The sequence below is a fragment of the Mirounga angustirostris genome, unplaced genomic scaffold (assembly GCF_029215605.1).
Source record: "Mirounga angustirostris isolate CCGP_5_RB_7025 unplaced genomic scaffold, mMirAng1.0.hap1 SCAF_7, whole genome shotgun sequence".
In the NCBI taxonomy this organism is placed as follows: Eukaryota; Metazoa; Chordata; class Mammalia; order Carnivora; family Phocidae; genus Mirounga; species Mirounga angustirostris.
Genome location: NW_026991715.1, coordinates 39,659,948 through 39,683,001, shown reverse-complemented (window position 1 = coordinate 39,683,001; position 23,054 = coordinate 39,659,948). Strand labels below are relative to the sequence as shown.

Here is a 23,054-nt window from a genome sequence, read left to right as displayed (position 1 = left end):
AAACTCCATATGCAAAATAAAATTCAAAGCCAAATAATTTGTATTGATTCACACCCACTAAGTAGTTGCAGTTGTATGGACTTCACAGGCAGGTCTTTTATATATATAATAAATAATATCTGCAAAGTGACTTGAATTTTGTAAAAAGTAGCACCAATAGAACAGTATTCCACTCCATTCCCTGGACAAATGACAAAAATTTAAAACTGCAAGTAGGTTTAAAGTCTCTCACAGTTGTCTATTTAAAAAATTGAAAACTATAGGGGCACCTGGGTGCCTGGGTGGCTTAGTTGGTTAAGCATCCAACTGTTTCAGTTTAGATCACGATTTCAGGGTAGTGAGATTGAGCCCGTCAGGCTCTGCGCTCAGCAAGGAGTCTGCTTGAGATTCTCTCTTCCTCATCCTGTTCATGCACACGTGCACATGCGCTCTCTCTAAAATAACATCTTTGAAAAAACTGAAAACCATAAAAACCTTCATGTTCAAGAGCATCCACTAATCAATAAAGATGTCATTTTATACATTACTTCCACCTTTAATTTTAGGCCAATGGTCAACAGCACACTCCAGACTGACTACTTTTCCAAGCAAAACACAGAAGATAAAATTTTAACATTTTATATTCAAAATAGTAGTGATGACAGCAAGGGAGAGAGTGGTTTAAAAGTACAATTCACCCTGCAATTCAAAAGTCTACTCTTTTCCAAACTGCAGTTCTGAAAGCCAAATATTGGGTCCTGACAAGAATTTTCAATAGAATATAAAACTACCAGGTGCCTACTGCATAAGGATACACATTGGTAAACTTTTTTCTCCTGGGTGTGTGTGTGGACTAGGTCACAATGCAAAATGTGTTTTTCACTGAGTTGCTGTGAAAGATTGAGTCACTGCTCCAAGGCCAACTAAAGTTTGCCTGCTGGAGCCCCCTACAGGCTCTCAATGTTAAAAACTTCAATCCTACAGTAAATAACCCTTTTGTTCAGAAACCAGAACTCAATAGTTTATAGAGGAACAGATGTTTCCATAGATAAATAGGCAGTGTTTGGTCCAAAAACATAAACTGAACATGTGTGCAAGCTCATTCTTGAAGCCAAATCATCCTCAAGAAACCAAATGAATTTAGCAAGTTCTGTATTAGCCCTTAGATCTAATTTCATTTAAAATCGGGAGAATATATACCCGTATTTCGCAGTAATAGCTGAGGGCAAAGAGAAGGAACCGCAAGGACTTTAGAAAACTGTTAACCAGACATCCACTTTTATGAAGTTTTCACAAAGCAGTGTTAAAAAAAACAACAGAAACATGAGGAGGGTCACTGAAAAGCTTGTTTTCACACCTCTATACCCCAACAAAGGATTGTGTAAAGAACAATTTTGAAATATCAAGTCTATACTTAATAGACTCTATTATTTTAAGAACTAATGGATCATTATACCAAAGTAGTGGAACTCGATGAAGTGGTTGGAAAACTGGTGTAGAAAACACAGGCTGATTTTCATTGAAAACAAGCTAATAGGGTATTAGAATAGAGCCTTCTTCCCTTGCTCCTCTTTCATAAAAGATAACAAATACAAAGAAAAGTTAACAGCAATGTTTATCATGCTTAATCACCACCATCATCAAAAACAAAATTGCAGAAGCCCAAGAAAAGAGTAGCTTCCATCTACAAATACCTTGCCAATAATCATCAAACACTATCCTGACCTTAATTTCAACTGTATCAAGTCACCTATATCAGAATGCTGGGACAGTTTAGTTAACCTAAGGTCGAATGCAGAATCAGGTTAAGAGGTCAAATGGTAGATGATCCTGTAGAAAGGAGATCAGTTGACAGTAAGATCAATGTAGCATAAATGGTCATTCAAAACATAATAGCAGTATAGTTTTTTTGACTCATTGTTAGCCCCTCACATAGATATTTGAGACTAAAATTGAAAAAAAGTGCTCTACCAATGTTGGTTCACATGTTTAAAGCTATCCTGACTCTCTCATCTAAAATGATCCCACACGTTGACATACGCTCACCCCTGTGTTTACAGTAACATAATTAGATCCAGACTAGATAGTACACTGGGGCTTGGGATTCAAAATTTATCCTTGGCTTTAGAAGAATTGACATCAAAATCAGTAAAAACATCACATAAAACCAGTAATTGCTGTTGATAAGAGCTCCACTGTAGCAAAATATTTGCCTTGCTACCATTAAACAGATATAACTATGCTTAGAAGTATGCTTGAACCCTTCCAAATGCCCAATTAATGTTAATTATAAACATAATGCTGGTTAAATTACCATGTATTCAAAACAAATGGTCACACAGACCTTGCCATTTACTTAATTCATAAAATACAGATAAAATTTATTTGAAAAGAATGAAAATGAAATTTGTTCCCATTCCTTGGTATTTTCCTGTAAAGTTGAGATTTAAAGAATTCTTCGTAGACAATGCCTAATCATTTGAAGGGGAATTTTATAATAAGAAAAACAGTTTTTAAAATGAGAAAATAAGTCCGAATGATATACCTCCCCTTCTCATCACCATCCAGTCCTTGGTGTGTATTATCACTTCCTTCTGTTATTCCTTACAAATACTCATCATGACCTATCTGCAGGTCATCTCTTCAAGGTGTTCTTTCCCTTCTCTCTATTCCACTGATGGAAAATGTCCTTCCAATTCACTGGTAAGCATACTGAAAAATCTCAAGATAACATTCAAGTAACTTTTTTCATAAAAACTGTTTGTGTTTTTTGTTTCTGGGATACCAGGACCCATTCACAACCAAAAAAATATGGTTATCCAAGGCTACTCACAACTACCACTTCAATACTCTTCTCATTCATTTTTAAGACCGCCCTGTTCATTACAACTTCTTGAATTCATTGAATATTTAATAGCTAGGAACTTCGGTACCCAAATTCATATTGAGTGCATTCTCTCATGTACATGAACCCAACATGAAACACACAGGCATATCCACTGCTCATTCATTCTCACATACAAACAAGCATACACACACATTTTCTTTCTTTCCAGAACAAGCCAGAATTACAGCTCTTTCGGTGATTGTTAGAATTTTTGGAATGGTTCATAAATTTTCCAAATTATTTTAAATTTGTAATACTTTTATCTTTTTTTTTCTTTTTTTCCAATTGTGAACCATTCCATATTGCATCTTTATTGCAAAAGTCAACATGCTTCTTAGAAATTCAGATTGTAATCGATAAAACAAACATTACATATATGAATTTAAATGTATAAACAGTTAGAAATTCAACAATATCTCCTATTATACTATTACACAAGTTCACAATTTTGTAAAAACTATAATACAGGCATACTATACATCAAGAGGAACCACTATTCCTTTTCACATGATTTTTTCTTCTTTTTGAAATAATGATCCATCACCACGGACCTACCTAACTAGACTGTTTCCCAATTTTATCATCTTAGCTGGTGACAATGTTTTCCCAATGTTACAACACAAAGAAAGTGAGGGAAATTCTGTATTCCCTAGGGTTACCTTGTTAAGCTTGGGCAGCAACCCACTAGTAAACGAGGCTAACCTATCTAGACTGGTGGCTGTTACTGCTCATCAGCTTCTTAGATGTCATACTCATTAAAAAGAACAACATTTGCCTCAGATGGAGTATGTTATTTCCATAAGGGAAGATGCCAGGAAAACAAACCGCGGTACTCACTTTTAAGAGAAATTCTAGGGCTTCGGGTTTTGAGGGTGGGGGTAAAAAAATCCTAAAGGAAAAAAAATACACATTCAACTATTTTATGCTAACCTTAACTAAATTTTCTAATATTATATTTAACCCATATTTTGAATTCATTTTGGAGAGTCAAATATGTCTTAGACTCTTAGGACATTTTAAAATTATTTTAGTCCTATTTTAAGGTGTATTGAAAACTACACTATTTTATAGAAAGAGCTTCAAATCTTCCTGAAAACAGTGTCCGTCTATGCTTTACTTGAACACCCTTTTCTTTCATCTCCTCTCCCCCAGTAACTAAAAAGTCAAACAAATCTTCAACTCTATGCTGAGAGTATTATCAAACGATGTCAACTTTGAAGTTAAAAAAATCATATGAAAAGGAATCTCATTCTGCTAAACTGTCAGTCTACTGAAAATTTTCTTTTACAGCTCCATTAATTTACTGTAATTTTCAGTTTCCAAATACAAAAATACAACAATTCTTATTGAAATCTATACGCTGGTAGTTTTAGTACACAAAAAAACCAAACAAATTATTTACAAAATTATACAGTTTAAGAAAAAACTTTGTACAAAAAATATATAAATCCTTTGTTCCCTCTATCACGTTTAAACTGTCAGGACTCAAAATATTCACCACAATGAATCTTTCAAAATATATACCAACTGAGCCACAGACATCAAAATTTCATTAGAGATGATGGAGGAGGAAGGAGCAAGATTGCTTATTCTAGGTACCCCGTTGTAAGGTTTTCCTTTTATGAGCTTATTTTAGCTTCAGTGTTATCAGAAATACAATAACCTAGAAAAAGGAAGTCCTTATTATTGTGAAGGGAAAATTACATGAACTAAAAAATGATCCTGGTTTGAGACATCATTCCAGGAAAATACATGGAAGAGAAAAGATAATCAGAACGTGGGATTTAACTTCTTACAGCTAGGTAAATCTAGAGTCCTGATGGTTTTAGGTTTCTTAGCGAACAGTTTCTATTTTGAGAAACAGCCTTTACCTCAGGAAACAAAATCCTTGATATAGTAATCACCAAGAACCTTCTGAAGCCAACAGGAAGTTTCAAATTTTCACACCACACATATATAAAAACATAGATGTGTATATCCTTGAAAAAGTGACATCCTATGTACATTAATCATTTTATTTTCCCAGGGGTCAATACAGTGTAGTGTTGCTCCTCTGCTTTTCCCTCTAACATTCAGAACACAAGGACATAAATTTACATATATATTTTACTTAACAGATATTCTACTCTATACAGTGTACAGTAAAAATGCACACAGTGAAGGAAACTGTCTACTGAAGGATGCATATGTTCATGGATAGCAACAAGCTACAAAATTATGAAAATATAAAGTCATCTGATCAAAGTCAAATTATGACTCCCATTTATTACTAGCATCCCCATCCCCCTACCCCACCCCACCCCCACCCTATCCCCAGTCACCTCACCATCATGGTTTAAATTTAGGAAAAGAATTTCAGACACTTTTTAACCCTTTTGTATAACTATTAACTAGACTGAAGCTTCGAAAAAGAAAAAAGAAAAGCTGGTGACTCTCCCCCCGCCCCGGAAACCTTCCATTATTCTCATCAAAACATCACTTATTTATCAAAGTGCTGGTTTAAACTTTTTATTGGGGGACTGACTTTTGGTGGCTCAAAAGAATCACTTATCTCAATAGCTGGTAAGTCAGGGCTGTTAATAAAAAGGCAGGAGAAAGAAAATGGGGATAAGAAAGGGGCAAGAGGTGAGAAAGCCTTTTACATTCTGAGAATATTTTTAAAGAGGACCAACTGAACCAATACTCACTAATTTCAAAGCAAACTAAGGATCAGTAGCATAAATCCAGGACAGTTAACATGACAGAATGGAAATACCATGGAGCTAGCTACCACTGCCTTACAGCATTTAAGAATACAGTCTGATTTACACTAAAATAGTACTTCTACTGCACATAAACACCCCCCCACCTCGAAAATTTAGATTGAATACAAACTGGGCTCCTCCACAGTAAAAAAAATTAAAATAAATTTACTTTTCTTCTTCCAAGACAACTCTTGAAAGCAAAAGGGTATTTTAATTACAAATATCTCCTTCTATCTGACGACCCATCCATAATAGCTGAGAGTTAAGAGATTCCAGGCGATTTTGACATTTAATGAAATTTTATCAGATTATAATCCAAAATAAAATTTCTGAACACCCTGTCATTTACATCATAATCCAACACCAATAGCAACAAAACAGGTGGTGTGGAAAATAAGGCTCTAGAGATTATCCATATCATTCCTGTGGATCTTCACAACTGTGTAAAAGTCACTAGGCCTTTGGTGCTTTAATATCATGAACAGTTATGAGATGTGTTTAAATAGCAAACTTGCTGTCCTTAAACCTACTGTGTGGAAAAGAAAAATAAAAAAAATTTTTGGCTCATTGACTTCTTTAAATAATTTTAAAAAGTTGTTCTTCTAAACAATATTCCTAAAAATTATACAACTCGCATCAGATTTCATCTTCGCCATGAACGAGACTCATATTCATCTTCATCTTCATCATCATCATCATGCAGAAACAAATCTGAGGTCTCTGTTTCCTGAAGAAAGAGACGGTAAAATCTGCTTAGTGGTACAAGAAAGTTAAATTATTAGGCCAAAGGACAAATAGACTAGTATACAAAACGCAGGCTGGATTTACAAGTGATGCACTCAGAGAGTATCCTTCAGGGCAAAAACACCCAAAACAGTTTTTTAACATATATATATTCTCCTCCCCCTTGCTAATTTTGCTAGTTTTAATAGATTTCCATTCTAATACCATCAGGAAAATAAAGAAAATAATATATGAATGTTTAGTAGGAGAAATAAAAAAAATCTATGAAATGGTTTTGATAGAATCTATTAATTTAATAAAATTAAATAAATTTAAAATTAATTTTATTCCATTAACTTAAAAAGAAGGAAAATAAATGACGAAGCTCCTAAACCTTTGCTTTAATATCCAATTATCTGTGAATGGAGAACATACCAATTTCCCCATGACGCCAACATTCTCAATCTTACATAAAAATCTAAAATCTTACAGTAGAAATATCTATAAACATACCCAAAACACCAAGATTTTTCTTTCCTTTTCTTGTTTTTAAACATGCGAAATGTTTCTGCTTTTGCTTTTTAAAATTACCCACATAGTCAGAGGACTCTTAATCAATGATCAACGCTAACATCTTTTAAAACCAAAATTACAACAAATCAGGAATAATTTGCAATGTTGGCTAAGTGTCCATTTTAATAAAGAAATTAGAAATAGGGAGTAAAAAAACAAAATTATTTTTCATGTATTTTAAGAGTTTCATTATTTAGCAGTTCTATTATGTTAAGTCCTTGGTTTTCATATTTCTTCCCTATTATTCCCACTTTCTTACTCTCATTTTAACCAATTGTATACAGAAGGAAAATAAGAAACTCAAATCTCTTACTTATGGTACATGAACAAAAAGCTAAAACAACCAGCTAAAATTAAATCTGTTCATGTAATCCATGTCCTCACTTACCAGAATAAAAATTTTTAGAGCACAAAGCCAAATAAATGCAAAGAAAAAAGAAAAAAAAGTCTCTCCTACACCAGAAAATATCCCCCCACAAAGAGGTTTTTATGTCTGCAACTGTTCTGATTCTTTAGTAAACTTGTAGACTAGTCTTGTTACTGCATGCATCAAAGAACAATATTTTATTTACTTTAATGTCAAGAAAAATACTAATTGAGAAACAATCTAATCTGAATGCTTATTTTCAATCGTTACATTTACCTCCTCCTTGACTTCTTCTTCCTCGGTCTCAGTGGATACAGAAGGCACCTTGGCCTTGTGCCATGATATTTGCAGCCGACGGTCTTTGAATTTTGACCCTTGGTTTGCAGTCTAAAATAGATTTTAGAAAAACACAAAAGTCTGTATTCAAATTGTAGACTATTTAAAAAGTGTAATGACTCGGGGAGGAAAATATTAAAGTGGATCTATACAATCTCCAGTAAGAGCTAGAAAAAGTGAAATCCCTTCCTCCCTTTTTAAATGTATTTAAATTCAATTAGTGAACATATAGTCTATCATTAGTTTCAGATGTAGAGTTCAGGTATTCATCTGTTGCACGTAGCACCCAGTGCTCATTACATCACGTGCCCTCCTTAATGCCCATCACCCAGGTACCCGATCTGCCCACCGACCTCCCCTCTAGCAACCCTGAAGTCCCCCTTTTTTTTTTTAAAGATTTATTTATTTATTTATTTATTTGAGAGAGAGAGACAAAGAGAGAGCATGAGAGGGGGGAGGGTCGGGAGGGTCAGAGGGAGAAGCAGACTCCCTGCCGAGCAGGGAGCCCGATGCGGGACTCGATCCAGGGACTCCAGGATCATGACCTGAGCCGAAGGCAGTCGCTTAACCAACTGAGCCACTCAGGCGCCCCTGAAGTCCCTTTTAATTAAAGAACCACACGTACTATTTTGCCCAGATAATTTATGATTTGTATTGATGTCATGTTAACTTTAAAACTTCCTCTTGGTTTAGATGATACTGTCACTCCACTTAAAAAAGTCATGATGAAAACAAATACTATTTTTTTTTTCTGCTCATGATTTTATTGACATCAGGAGTATTGAACAAGGGCGCCTGGGTGACTTAGTTAAGTGTCTGCCTTCAGCTGAGATCATGTTCCCAGGGTTCTGGGATTGAGTCAGTCCCGCACTGGGCTCCCTGCTCAGCGAGGAGTCTGCTTTTCCCTCTGTCCCTCTTCCCCACTCGTGCTCGCTCTCTCTCTCAAAAATAAATAAAATATTTTTTTTTAAAAAGAGTATTGAACAAGATGCTAGGATTAAAAATCTTGATCCAGCTCTACCATTAACTGGCAAGTAACTGAACATAAATGAGCCTCCATAAGTTGCTTAATATCAAAGTATCTCAGCTTTCTTTTATTTTTTCCTATTTTAGGATTGCTCTAAGGAGTCCATAAGAACAATGTGAGTGTTCTATCCAAATGCACAAAACCATTGTTAGCACAATTATAAATATTAAAAGAAAGGCATTAAACCAAAAAACAAATTAATATACACCCTAACATACAAATTGTTAGTATGTAGCAAAGTATACAGCTATGCAAATGACACACTTGTTTAATCTCAAGCTCTTTAAAATTTAAATTCAGTTAATTAACATATAATGTATTATTAGTTTCAGAGGCAGAAGTCAGTCATTCAGTCTTATATAACACCCAGTGCTCATTACATCACGTGCCCTCTCTAATGCCCATCACCCAGCCACCCCATCCCCCCACCCCCTTCCCCTCTGAAACCCTCAGTTTGTTTCCTATGATTAAGAGTCTCCTATGGTGGGGCACCTGGGTGGCTCAGTCGTTAAGCCTCTGCCTTCGGCTCAGGTCACGATCCCAGGGTCCTGGGATCGAGCCCCGCATCGGGCACCCTGCTCCACGGGAAGCCCACTTCTCCCTCTGCCACTCCCCCTGCTTGTGTTCCCTCTCTCGCTGTGTCTGTCAAATAAATAAGTAAAATCTTAAAAAAAAAAAAGTCTCCTATGGTCACCCTCTCTGATTTCATCTTGTTTTATTTTTTCCCCTCTTCCCCTATGATCCTTCTTCAACAAATACTATCTTAATACGATTGCTGGTCTTTAGCTTTGATAATCTACATAGTTAGACTGAAAACTTAAAAGTGTAATTTTTTTTTAAATGCCTATTGCTGTCACAGCATCTCTTAGAGCCCAACCCATAGTTGATAAAGCTATTCCCACTTCCTCTTCTGAAATGCCATACAAGACAAGTACCAGCCATTCTACACATTCAACAAATGTTAAACACCTACTCTCCTAACTCAAGGTAAAATTACTCTGTTTCAAATGTATTTCTTAGTACTAACACCCAATTTCTTCCCCCCCCCCAAGAAATTTCATTAAGAGAAAGCAAAAATTTCAAAGAAAAAGCAAGAGAGACAAAAGAATAGGGCCCCAAAGTATCACTAAAGTGAAAGCTCAGTCATTCCTACAGCTTTTCTATCAATGATGCTAGATTGCAGAACATCCCCAATTCTGGGTTCAATCCTGAAAAATGTAATAGAAATGGTTCTTTCTAAATATGGGGGTTCAGTCTAGTTTTTCTAGGAAAAATGCTGATAAATGTCATTAAGCTTTTGCCAAATGTTTCCACAAAACACTCAGATCACTGCATGTTAAGAGTGTATGTTCTGTCAAATAAAATCTTAAAAAGGTGGGGGTGCATGGGTGGCTGGGTCAGTTAAGCATCTGCCTTCAGCTCAGGTCATGATTCCAGGGTCCTGGGATCGAGCCCCATGGGGGGGACTCCCTGCTCAGCGGGGAGTCTGCTTCTCCCACTCCCTCTGCTGCTCCCCCTGCTTGTGCTCATTCTGTCAAATAAATAAATAAAATCTTTTTAAAAAATTAAAAATTAAAAAAAAAAAGAGTAGTGCATGTTAAGCCAGATCCGTAACCAGTCAATTACTGTCTGCACAGAAATCAGCCTGTGATCTAAGGAAAAACTCTATTATCCCTGTGGGGGCTGCATTTTTATACCCTGATACCAAACATTTTAACTCAATGGGACATACTAAAATGATGTATCAAAATGGCCCCATCCAAATATATATTTACCATCTTTTTTAAAAATCAAGTAGATGCTAAGAGAGTAGCTCTCATCACCAGAAAAAAGAGAATTCTTACTATGTAAGGTGATGGATGTGAACTACACTTATTTTAGTAATCATTTCACTATATGTACAAATATCAAATTATTATGTTGTACAACTTAAACTAATACAATGTTGTATGTCAATTAGATCCCAATAAACTCGGAGAAAAAATCTGGTAATGTGTGTAGTAAACATCTTTTGCCCTTATTTGTTTAACATACACAGCCCAATTAGAGAGACTTTTTCACTATTTTGCTCACTTCGGTATTACTTGAATTCTTTCCAGCATTACTGAGGTAAAACTGACAAAACTGAAGGATATTTGTAAGTGTAAAACATGATGATCTGATATACATATAAAGAGTGAAGATTCTATCTAGTTCATTAACAACACATTCATCACCTCACCTAGTTACCTTTGTTCTGATGAGAATATTTAGGTTCTACTCTCTTAGCAAATTTTAATTATACAATACAGTGTGATCAACCATAGTCACCTTAGACTTTGTTATTTAAAAATTTTAAAAAAGATATATTACTTTTATAACCACAGAAAGTGATGAAGATTTTTTAACCTACATTTACTGGTTTGCCCTCCAAAGAAGGTAGCAGTTCTATCCTCCAAAAGGAATTTTAGGGCATTAAATGTACTGCATATAAACTACTGGAGGAAAAATTAGAAATTTACTTTGTATGCAGTCAGGAATTAAGAATATATAACTCCCACAATCTAACTTACAACAATAAACAAGATTAGTGATTAAAATTTGTACACATAGGGCGCCTGGGTGGCTCAGTTGGTTAAGCGACTGTCTTCGGCTCAGGTCATGATCCTGGAGACCCGGGATCGAGTCCCACATCAGGCTCCCTGCTCGGCAGGGAGTCTGCTTCTCCCTCTGACCCTCCCCCTTCTCATGCTCTCTCTCTCTTAAATAAATAAAATCTAAAAAAAAAAAAAAAAACCACAAAAAACATATCAAAAAAAAAAAATAAAATAAAATAAAATTTGTACACATATACAATGAAGGATCTAGAAGAATACTCCTATCAATAGTGTTTGTAAAAATAAAGCGAAAATAACCCAAATACCCATCCACAGGAGAACTGAAGAATAAACTATGTTATATTTATAAAACTGAAAATTATACAGCAATAAAAATGGCAAACTATTGTTACATATGACATTAATGAATCTTACAAACATAATGTTAAGGGAAAAAAGCAGACACAAAAGAATACAGACTGTGTGGTTCCATTCATATTTTTAAAACAGAATAATATTATCACCTTTAAGAACGCACATTTAGGTGATAAAACTACAGCTGGTTCTCATTATTCGCACTAGTCATATGAAGTTCACTGCAAGCACAGAATTAGCAAATACTGAACCACTGCTCCTGGGGCCAAGAGAGGGTTAGGTTCCTATGAGCCTCTGTTCAAAATATTTTCTTCAACTGATCAATACATAACCTTGTTTTATATTTAAAGACACCTTATTTAAAATACACTGTTGATTCACTGACATTGAACTCAGCTAAAAGCACTCATTCCTGAACAAAGCTTACATAACACACGGATCTTCACCATAAGGCACATTGCAGCCTTCTTGAAGTTTCAACAGTGCACTTGAGAACTACACTTCGGGGGGGCATTTCAAATAGCAAAATCACCAATGAAAAGCACAAAAATGAGAAAAATTTGGTACTAAATAGACTGCAAAAAGGACAGCTGTTTACAGTATGAGAACTGAAACAAGAAGGGCAGAGCATCACTTTATTTGAACTGAGCTGGGAACACGTGCATCTGGTATCTCAAATTTTTCACAGCTCTGTCAAAGTCTGAAAATGACCACAAAAGCATCTTGAATATTGATTTTTGATCTTACAAATAATTTTAGTAGGTAGGTTAATGTGCAAATGCAAAATCCATGAATAATAAGGATCAACTGTATAACAAAAGCAAGGAGGTGATTATCATAAAAAGTGAGGAAAATGGTCACTTTTCTAAGGAGGAGAGAAAACAGTGACTGGAAGGGGGCTGGGAATATTCTTTTTCCTGACCTGAGGGGTAGGTATATACACATTTATCTTCTGCTAAATCACTGAATTATATACATTTCTACTTGGTATAGTTTGTTTCAGTAAGTATTTTAAATTGAGTATTATCCTTATAATTTCAAGAAAACACTGAACAGCTAAGATATTTATGTTAAAAAAGCAAGGCTTGAAATGCAGCTCTGTATTTATAATGTAAGCCTACTCTGGTAAATTTTTTCAAGTGAGAGACTTTGTGTATATATTCTTGTATTAATAATTTTTTTCTGCACAGCTATTTACCTTTTAAGAGTAGGCAGAGATCAAGAAAAGGGGAGATTTTTACTTCCAATTAACCATATTTTAAACTATTTGCATGTACTCTTTTGTTAAAAAGTACTTTAACAACTTTAAAACTAGCCTCTAAAATGTCACGTATCTATTAAAATACGTAATTTTTCTATACCCACATATATATTATCTCACACACATATCTATAATATGGCTTGAAATAATGAAATAGTAGGCAAAAGTTAGCTCTCCATCACTATGGGACAGTTTAAATCCAGTGTGGTACATCGATGCAACGAAATACCATGCAGCCATTAAAAAGAACAGAGCAACACCACGTGCACTCATATAGCATCATCTCTATTAACAAGCTAACACATATTAAATGAAAAATGCACATGCAAGAGAGTACTGTTTAACATACCACCATTTGTGTTAAAGAGAGACAAAATAATACATATACACAGAAAGAATATCTTCAAGAAGATATGTAAGAAACAGAAAACAATAAATGCCTATGGGGAGTGAAACTGAGTGACTGGGTACAGAAGGAAACCTTATCTTTCATTGCATATACTTTTAATTCTTTTACACTTTGTACATGTGTGCCGCCCCTCAAAATATATAATTCAAAAAAAATTATATACTGATAAATAGGTGAATATGAGAAAATCAATTATAGGCAATCAATGAAAAGTTACATGTAGTAACTCAGAGGTACTTGGAACCTTAGAGGCAGAAGTTACGCAGAGAGAGATTTATTTAGGCCAACCATTTTCCCAGATCACAAACCGATGCCAGTTCTGTCAGTCATCTGACTAGCAATCACCTGACGAGCAAATATGAAAAAACAAAACTCAAATGCTATTGAGGATATAAGCAACAGGTACTCTTATCCAATGTCACCGCAAGTATGAATTAGTACAACATTCCTGCAGGGTTATTTGGCAAGCTGTCCCCAAATTTTAAATATGCATGCCTTTGATCTAGTCATCTCACTCCTACAAACCAAAGTAAAACAAGGTTCTCAACTGAGACAGTAACATTACCCTGGGGGCATTTTGGGTGTCACACAGACCAAAGAGCACTTCCTTGCATTTAACAGCAGTGCCAAAGGTCTTAACATGTGCAAGACTGTCCTGCATAACAAATTATTCTACTCAAAATCGCCAAATCCAGTAAGATGTTATTAACATTGTTCGTAACAGTGAAAAAAATGGAAAACATGCTAGTCATCAAATGGCAGTAAGTATCAGTAATTCACAAAAGATCTACCACTTTTTTTTTTTTTTTTTTTTTTTTTTACCAGGCCTGAGGAAGGGCAGTCACTGAAGTGCTATTCAGAAGTTTCTCTGAATGTTAAATGCGGAGAAAGGGTAACTTTTGTTCTGGTAAACACAAAAGCTATTACTTGTCAAACAATAAGGTATCACTTTCATATACAGTAAAACTCTCAAATATATTTCCACACACTTGGAAGATGGGAAAGGGTAAAAACCGTATCTAGAGAGGCTACAGGGAAAATCTAACCATATGTGAGAAGTCTTTAGTAATTACAACAGAAGTATTCCATTGTCTTACATGGAAGTTCCAGGCATGAAGAAACAGGCAAATTAGAAGTTCTTGCCAGTAAGAACACAAAAATTTGAATGAATTACATAAATATTTTTGGGAGTATAGAAACAGACTTCTAAACCTTTTTACTTTCTTAAGACTCAAAATGCTCTCTGGCTACAGACAGGAGAGTGCATTGCATCCACAGTATACAATGATACTAAAGTGATTTATTTTTTAAAGGCATAAATCTGTAAGAAAAGAGAAAATAGGAGAGAATACAACACAGCCAAAAAAACTGGGGAGCTGAAAAGCAAAAGGATTAATGTCAATATATAATGCTTATAATTTAAAAATCAAGAAGTAACAGTAAAATCACATTATTTAAAAATGAAAAAATACTCAAAAATTCAGCTAAAAGATTTAAAAGTAGACACCCTTAAAGAAGAGAAAATGAGAAATCAAGCAGGAGAATGTTTAACAACTCTGTAGATATAAGTTCATTTGGGTTTTCAAATGATGTACACCTATAACTCTTAAGAAAACTAAAACATTCCTATCAAAAGAATCTAAGGTACTTAAAGTTGTTTGCTTCTTTCTGTAACTAAAATGCTTTCCAAGTATTCTTCAATGAACATCATAGAAGACACTGTCTTGCAGAAGAATGAAACTGAACCATTCTCTTTCACCAAACACAAAAATAAACTCAAAATGGATTAAAAACCTAAATGTGAGGTCTGAAACCATAAAAATCCTAGAAGAGAGCTGAGGCAGTAATTTCTCTGCTATTGGCTGTAGCAGTGTTTTTCTAGATAGGTCTCCTGAGGCAAGGGAAATAACAGCAAAAAAAATTCTGAACTACATCAAAATAAAAAGCCTCTGCACAACGAAAGGAAACAATCAATAAAACTAAAAGGCAACCTATAGAATGGGAGAAGATACTTGCAAATGACATATCCGATAAAGAGGATCCAACATACATAAAGAACTTATAAAATTCAACACCCCCCCCCAAAACAAATAATCAAATTAAAAGATGGGCAAGAGAAATAAACAGACATTTCTCCAAAGAAGATATCCACATGGCCAACAGACACATGAAAAGATGCTCAGGGGCGCCTGGGTGGCTCAGTCGTTAAGCGTCTGCCTTCAGCTCAGGTCATGATCCCAGGGTCCGGGGATCGAGCCCCACATCAGGCTCCCTGCTCAGCGGGGAGCCTGCTTCTCCCTCTCCCTCTGCCCCTCCCCCTGCTTGTGCTCACTCTCTCTAATAAATAAAATCTTAAGAAAAGAAAAGATGCTCACCATCATTTATCATCAGGGAAATGCAAATCAGTATTACAGTGAGGCACACCTATCAGAATGGCTTAAATCAACAACACAAGAAACAACAGGTGCTGGCAAGGATGTGGTAAAAGAGGAAGCCTCTTGCACTGCTGGTGGAAACGTAAACTGGGGGCGGTCACTGTGGAAAAGAGTATGGAGGTTCCTCACAAAGTGAAAAATATAACTACACCTCTGCCCCCCAAAAATAAAACTACCCTACAATCCAGCAATTGCACCACTGGATATTTACCCAAAGAATACAAAAACATTAAATCAAAGGGATACATGCACTTCGACATTTATAGCAGTATTATTTACAATAGCCAAATTATAGAATCAGTCCAAGTGTCCACCGACTGATGAATATAAAAAGATGTGTTGTGTGTACACACAAGACACAGACAATGGAGTATTATTCACCTATAAGAATGAAATCTTGCCATTTGCAATGACATGGATAGAACTAGAACTAGAGAGTATTGTGCTGAGCAAAGTAAGTCAAAGGAAGACAAATACCATATGACTTCACTCTTATGTGGAACTGAAGAAACAAAACAAATGAGCAAAGAAAAAAAAAAAAGAGAGAGAGAGAAAGGGGCAAACCAAGAGAAAGACTCATGACTATAGAGAACAAACTGATGGTTACCAGATGGGAGGTGGGTGGGGGATGGGTGAAGCAGGTGATGGGGATTAAGGACACGTGTCATGATGAGCACTGCATGACGTATGGAAGTGTTGAATCACCATACTGTATACCGGAAACTAATCTTATACCGTATGTTAACTAACTGGAATTTAGATAAAACCTTAAAAAAAAAAAAAAAAGACACTGTCTTAGTTGTCTAAACCAACTACTTAATCTCTTTCCATTCTAATTGATTGTGATTTTTATCATTGGCCAACTGGCATATGGAACCATGACTGATTTAATTCAATCATGGTAATGGTTTCCTCAAGAGGGACTGGCTTACAAATGGGTAAGTAACAATTCTGGCTAAGACACATGAGGGCACAAGTGCTGAGTGAGAGTGGCGCATGTCAGGAGTCAGGTGGGCATGGAGGATGAGGGTTAAGGCAGGGATATTTTCCGGGAAGGTTATCTCATGATTTTAAAAAATGCGTAAGAAAGGTACTGTTCTTTTCTGCCTTTGGACATTCTTTTTAAATGCCATGAAGTTTGTGGTTGCTGCAGACATCCTGGTGTCACACCATGAAGAAAAAAGCCTAAGAACAAAAGCCAACATACTAGGATACTAGAGGAAAAATATGAAAAGAAGTTGTGTGCCTGAGTTTCTGAATAAATTAAACCTAAAACCTCCTTACCTCTAGATTTCTTGAAAAGAAAGAAAATAAATGTTCACATTTCCCAAGTTATTCATATTTTATTTGTAGCCAAACACTTCCTGAAATGCATGTATTACTTTCATAATCAAGAAGAAAAAAAAAATCAAGTTCCACCCTGTATCATTGAGTGCAACAGCTAAAACACACTACACCACAGTTCAAAAATCTTATAACTGATGAATACTACTTGAAAATGCCTAAGTGCATTTCAAGTATTCCAAACATTTAGTTTAAGTAACTCTTCTGTTGCAACTTGCCAAACCTCTCTTTTAATCAGGGGCAAAGGAAAGTACCTTAGCTCTTGTCCTGTCTGTGCCCTCAAGCAACGCTCTATGACTTAAAATTTTCATCTTCTGACCTAAATTTTAATATTAAAATACTTAGAGGGAATTCTTCATAAAGGCCTGTAATATCCTCAGATCTCTGTCAAATGAAAGATATATAAATAAGGACCCTTATTTTAAAAGTTCTTGCCAGACTGATTTTACCTTTAAAAACATAAAATTCTATTTATATGCTACATAATACTATTTTATATTTTTTAACTTAAATACTTAATATAAAAAGTAATATGATAAGCATATACCATCTCTCTGCAAACTACAGTCATCAGGCCAAATGTGGTCCAGTAACTTGTTTTTGATAGCCTGTGAGCTAAGAATGGTTTTTATGTTTTCAAAAGGTTATTAAGAGTGAAAAAGAAGTTGGGGCACCTGGGTGGCTCAGTCGTTAAGCGTCTGCCTTCGGCTCAGGTCAGGATCCCAGGGTCCTGGGGTCGAGCCCCGCATTGGGCTCCCTGCTCCGCGGGAAGTCTGCTTCTCCCTCTCCCACTCCCCCTGCTTGTGTTCCCTCTCTCCCTCTGTCTCTGTCAAATAAATAAATAAAAATCTTAAAAAAAAAAAAAAAAAAAGTGAAAAAGAAGAGAGGCACCTGGGTGGCTCAGTCAGTTAAGCGTCTGCTTTTGGCTCAGGTCATGATCTCAGGGTCCTGGGACTGAGCCCAGCATCGGGCACCCTGCTCAGCGGGGAGTCTGCTTCTCCCTTTCCCTCTGCCCCTACCCCCACGTGTGCTCTCTCTCCAAATAAATAAATAAAATCTTAAAAAAAAAAAAAAAGGGGAAAAGAAGAGCACCTGGCTGGCTCAGGTGGAAGAGCATGTGACTCTTGATCTCAGGGTCTTGAGTTAGACCCCCATATTGGCTGTAGAGATTACTTAAAATTTTTTATTTTCTTTTATTTTTTTAAAGATTTTATTTATTTATTTGACAGAGAGAGACACAGCGAGAGAGGGAACACAAACAGGGGGAGTGGAAGAGGGAGAATTCTGCAGGCACCCCGCTGAGCAGGGAGCCTGATGCAGGGCTCGATCCCAGGACCCTGGAATCATGACCTGAGCTGAAGGCAGACGCTTAATGACTGAGCCACTCAGGTAGCCCTACTTAAAAATTTTTAAAAATTAAAAAAAAAAAAAGGTAAAAAAGAAGAGGGAGAGGGAGGAGCAGGTGAAGGAGGAGGCGGAAGAGAAGAAAACTCAAGAGACAGTATATAGTCCACAAAAACCTAAAATATTTACTATCTGGTCCTTTACAGAAAAAGTCTGCTGACCTCTGATATATGCTATTAAAATATTTATATATAGGGGTGCCTGGGTGGCTCAGTTGGTTAACCATCCAACTCTTGGTTTCAGCTCAGGTATGATCTCATGGTCATAGGATCATCATGGGATCGAGCCCCAACTTGGGATCCCTACTCAGTGAGGAGCCTGCTTCAGATTCTCTCTCCCTCTCTGCCCTTCTCCATGCGCATGCATGCTCGCTCTCATAAAATCTTTAAAACATTTATATATTATAACATATGCTTTATATTATATATAGTTCTCATTGTATGTTAGATATATTATGTATTTTAATATGTATATAGTTTAATTTACACATATTTTTTATATAAGCATCTGGGATCTAAAAGCCCAACATTAACACATATCCTCTAATTTGGTTTTAAAATATACAGTATAAAAACATGGGGGCGACTGGGTAGCTCAGTCAGTTGGGCGTCTGCCTTTGGCTCAGGTCGTGAGCCCGGGATCCTGGGACTGAGCCCCACATCGGGTTCCCTGCTCCGCGGGGCTCCGCGGGAAGCCTGCTTCTCCCTCTCCCACTCCCCCTGCTTGTGTTCCCTCTCTCCCTGTGTCTCTCTCTCTGTGTCAAATAAGTAAATAAATAAATAAATAAATCTTTAAAAAAAACCAAACCTAATATGGGGTGCCTGGGTGGCTCAGTCAGTTAGGCACCTGCCTTCTGCTTAGGTCATGATCCCAGGGTCCTGGGATCAAGCCCTGAATCAGGCTCCCTGTTCAGTGGGGAGTCTGCTTCTCCCTCTCCCTCTGTTACTCCTCTCCACTCGTGCTCACTCGCTATCTTGCTTGCTCGCTATCTCTCTCTCTCTCTCAAATAAATGAATAAAATCTTTAAAAAAAAATACTAATACTGGGGTGCCTGGGTGGCTCAGTCAGTTAAGCATCTGCCTTTGGCTCAGGTCATGATCTCAGGGTCCTGGGATCAAACCCTGTGACCAGCTCTCGGCTCAGCGGAGAGTCTGCTTCTCCCTCTCCCTCTGCCCCCACTTAGCACGCTCTCTCTCTCTCTCTCAAATAAAATCTTTTAAAAAAACAACAAAACTAATTTTCATCCTAAACGTGAATGTGATGTTAAAAAGTCTGACTTAAGAAGTAATATATGTTCATTTGTAAAGCAAAGAAAATAGCTCCTCAGAAAGAAAGAAATGAAAAACCAACTTGAATTCTGCCAACTCAGAAATATAAATTTAACGGACTTTCATTCCAAGTTTATGTATAATCATCTTGTATCCCACTTTTTTTTAACCTAAAAGTCAATCCTGAGATTTTTCTCGTATTATTATTTAAAAACATGTTTTCCAGAGCAGCAAAATGCCACTGAGAATTTAGATTGATGCTTTTTTACTATTACAAGGGGTGCTATAGTTAACATCCTTACAGCTCTTATTTGCAGACAACCATAATTCCCTTATGATAAATTCTTAGAAGTAGATTACTCGATAAAAGAATAAACTGAAGGATTCCAGAATTAGGTCCTCATACTGCAAAACAGCTTCATTAAAACCCATCTACCATCTTTTCATACATATGTGGTTCATCCATGATCCTTTCACAATCATTAAGGACAGTAAAAGAATACTGAAAATATCCATGTTACCTTTGCCTTTGTGGGATATGAAATACCTCAAAGAAGAGTTACCCTTTATGTGTGCTAAATCTATTTACAATGCTGTCTAGGCATATATATTTCTGTAGTTCTTTCAATGAAAACATACTACACTGCCCAATTATCCATTACTAGGGTGTGTTTCTAGTACTTCAAGACTGTCTAATAGCACCCTATTAAAACAAACAACAAAATACCATCAAAACTGATGGCAATGTCTCCTTCTTGAAGTTACCTCACCTGCATTGGCTTTGTTTGCTCCTTCCCCAAATGCCTGGACATGCCCCTTTCCACAAACCAAATGCCATATTTCAGATTTATAAATATTTATACATGAAAATTGGTTATGAGATGCTCTAGAATGACCCCACTTATGAGAAAGACAGAGATGCATGTGAGCATGAGTTCTGGGCTAAAACTTAAACATCTACATATAGTCTCCAGAGACCCTCAAGATACAACACACAGCCTCCTACCTAACAAAGATTACCTTGTTTTTGTAACTAGAACTTTCTGCAAATTCAAATTTACAACAATTCTGCTTTACTTCAGTATTGCTTCACCAGAGCTTGTAATGGGTCTAAATGCCCAACTTATTTGGCAAGGAGATATTAATTTTATGTATTTCAACATCAAAAGACAAAAATCAACATTTACCCTGCCTCCACAAGAATACTCTACACATGTGTAGTGCTCCTCTCCCTATTTTACTCCTCAAGAAGTCACTTTAAAGCTAGTCTCCCAGTTTACAAAAAAATATGTATATACAACGGTCAGACTGGTGAAAGAAACTGACTCAAGAGTGAACAGAATGCAGCCAACAGAGCTCTCAAATCTGGACACTTTAACAACCCACTAGTGAAAAAGGATTAAGGGGCATCATACTAATAAGAAACAGAGTGAAGTCTTGCTCTTTAAGATTTCCTTCACCATCTTTAACACGTAATAGGGCTGAAAATGGGGGCGGCCCTCAGTCGGTTGAGCGTCTAACTCTTGACTTCAGCTCAGGTCATGATCTCAGGGTCGTGGGATTGAGCCCTGCGTGGGGCGGTGCACTGGGCACGGAGTCTGCTTGAGATTCTCTCTCTCTCCCTCTGCCCCTCCCCCCAACTCATTCTCACTTGCTCACGCTCTAAAAAATAATAAAAAAATAAAAATAAATAGGGCTGAAACGTTTTCTCCCAAAAAAGTCTGACGGGGCGCCTGGGTGGCTCAGTCGTTAAGCATCTGCCTTCGGCTCAGGTCATGATCCCAGGGTCCTGGGATCGAGCTCCGCATCAGGCTCCCTGCTCTGTGGGAAGCCTGTTTCTCCCACTCCCCCTGCTTGTGTTCCCTCTCTCGCTGTCAAATAAATAAATAAAATCTTTAAACAAAAAAAAAGTCTGAGGAATAGGGATCCCAGATGTTAACAGTCAACTGTGTGTATTTTTATCTTGGTTCTGCCACTTACTAACTGTATGATCTTGGCTGGTTTACTCTTAAGTTTTAAACTTTCATTTTCTCATCTGTATACATGGAATTTCACATGCACTTTATACAGTTATTTAAGATTAAATGAGATCATGTATGAAAACACTCTAGCACAAGTAACACTCAGTATTTATTAGATGAATGAGTGGAAAGAGGATATACTCTGTTTAAGGAGCAAATTAAAGACAGTTATCTGTAACAAATCTCTATTTGCATGTTTATCTAAAAGTGTTTGCCACTGTATACAGAATATAATGATACATGTCTCTTATCCTAAATAAATTCTTCCTTTGAATTCTGCCTTCGTCCCAGATTATTTTCACTTATTGACTATAAACACCTGGTAAACCATGTAATAACCTCCCCCCCAAAAAATCAAATATTTGCTTAGAACAACTTGTCACTACAAATGCATTTAGGTGGAGTATTATGGAATTACAAAGCATGAGCTGCTTCTTGACCTTCAAATGTATTAGTAAGAATTTGCTAATACCCATTTTTTTTTTACAACTTGATTTTCTAATCTATAAAACATTTGACATTTATACAGAATGCAGCAAAAAAATGCTGAATACAGTGCTTTTAGAGCTGCATCTGTCTACTTTAAAAACTTACTGAGAAATGCTGAAGTAATTCATCTTTCTCCTCCTCAATGAATCCCCCAACTGATAGTGCTTTGGGGCGGTGGTCCACAACCATGTGATTCAGTGAGCCCCTTCCTCTTCCTCCACGGCCTCTGCCTCTTCCTCGACCTTGAGAGGACATGGTCTTTCCTCGACCCACAGGTAAAATACCTAATCGTGCAGCCTGAGTAACAACAAAAGGTAGAATATAATATACACTGTCAGACTAAAGCCTGGAAAACAGAGGAAGAAAAAAGTATTATTTGAGGTGTTAAATGTAGTGGGTAACTCCTCTTAAATCTCACCTCAACCTGTAACTGACTGAGTTTTTTCCGTAACTCTGTTGTGTCCTCTCCTGAGGATAGCCTCTTGTGAAGGTCCAGTTCAGTATCTAATAGTTCTTTCTGAGCCTTTGGAAAAATTAAGAGTAAAAATGTATTTGTTAAAAAAAAAATGTATTTGTTAGATAACATCTAAGATCTTATTCAGAATAGTATACTAACAAGATGACACACATCTCTTTTGGCAAAATGAGAATAAGAGGATGCAATAAACCTGAGTGTTTTAGGGAAGGTTAACTGTGCAAAAACACATAGAGAGTATACTGACATTAGTAAAGATATTAAGCAGTATTACTGCTTAAGATGACCTAAAAATCATACCTTGGAAACAGTCAACGAGAAGAGGGAGCTGAGAATAATTTTCTAATAATAAAGAGTCATA

General features: G+C 36.4%; 1 protein-coding gene across 6 annotated transcripts in view; it reads right to left on the bottom strand.

Moving 5' to 3' along the window:
* Nucleotides 1-1,030: 1,030 nt before the first annotated feature.
* The window catches only part of RBM27 (RNA binding motif protein 27), a 77,879-nt gene continuing 55,855 nt past the window's right edge, over nucleotides 1,031-23,054 (bottom strand). For all 6 annotated transcript variants that reach the window (XM_064596124.1, XM_045894714.3, XM_064596125.1 and 3 more), the window contains 4 exons: nucleotides 22,637-22,741; nucleotides 22,324-22,515; nucleotides 7,550-7,660; nucleotides 1,031-6,337 (listed from right to left, as the gene is read on the bottom strand). In XM_064596124.1, the coding sequence (XP_064452194.1) occupies nucleotides 6,254-6,337; nucleotides 7,550-7,660; nucleotides 22,324-22,515; nucleotides 22,637-22,741 (492 nt within the window). In that variant the 3' untranslated portion in view covers nucleotides 1,031-6,253. The remainder of the gene's footprint in view (nucleotides 6,338-7,549; nucleotides 7,661-22,323; nucleotides 22,516-22,636; nucleotides 22,742-23,054) is intronic.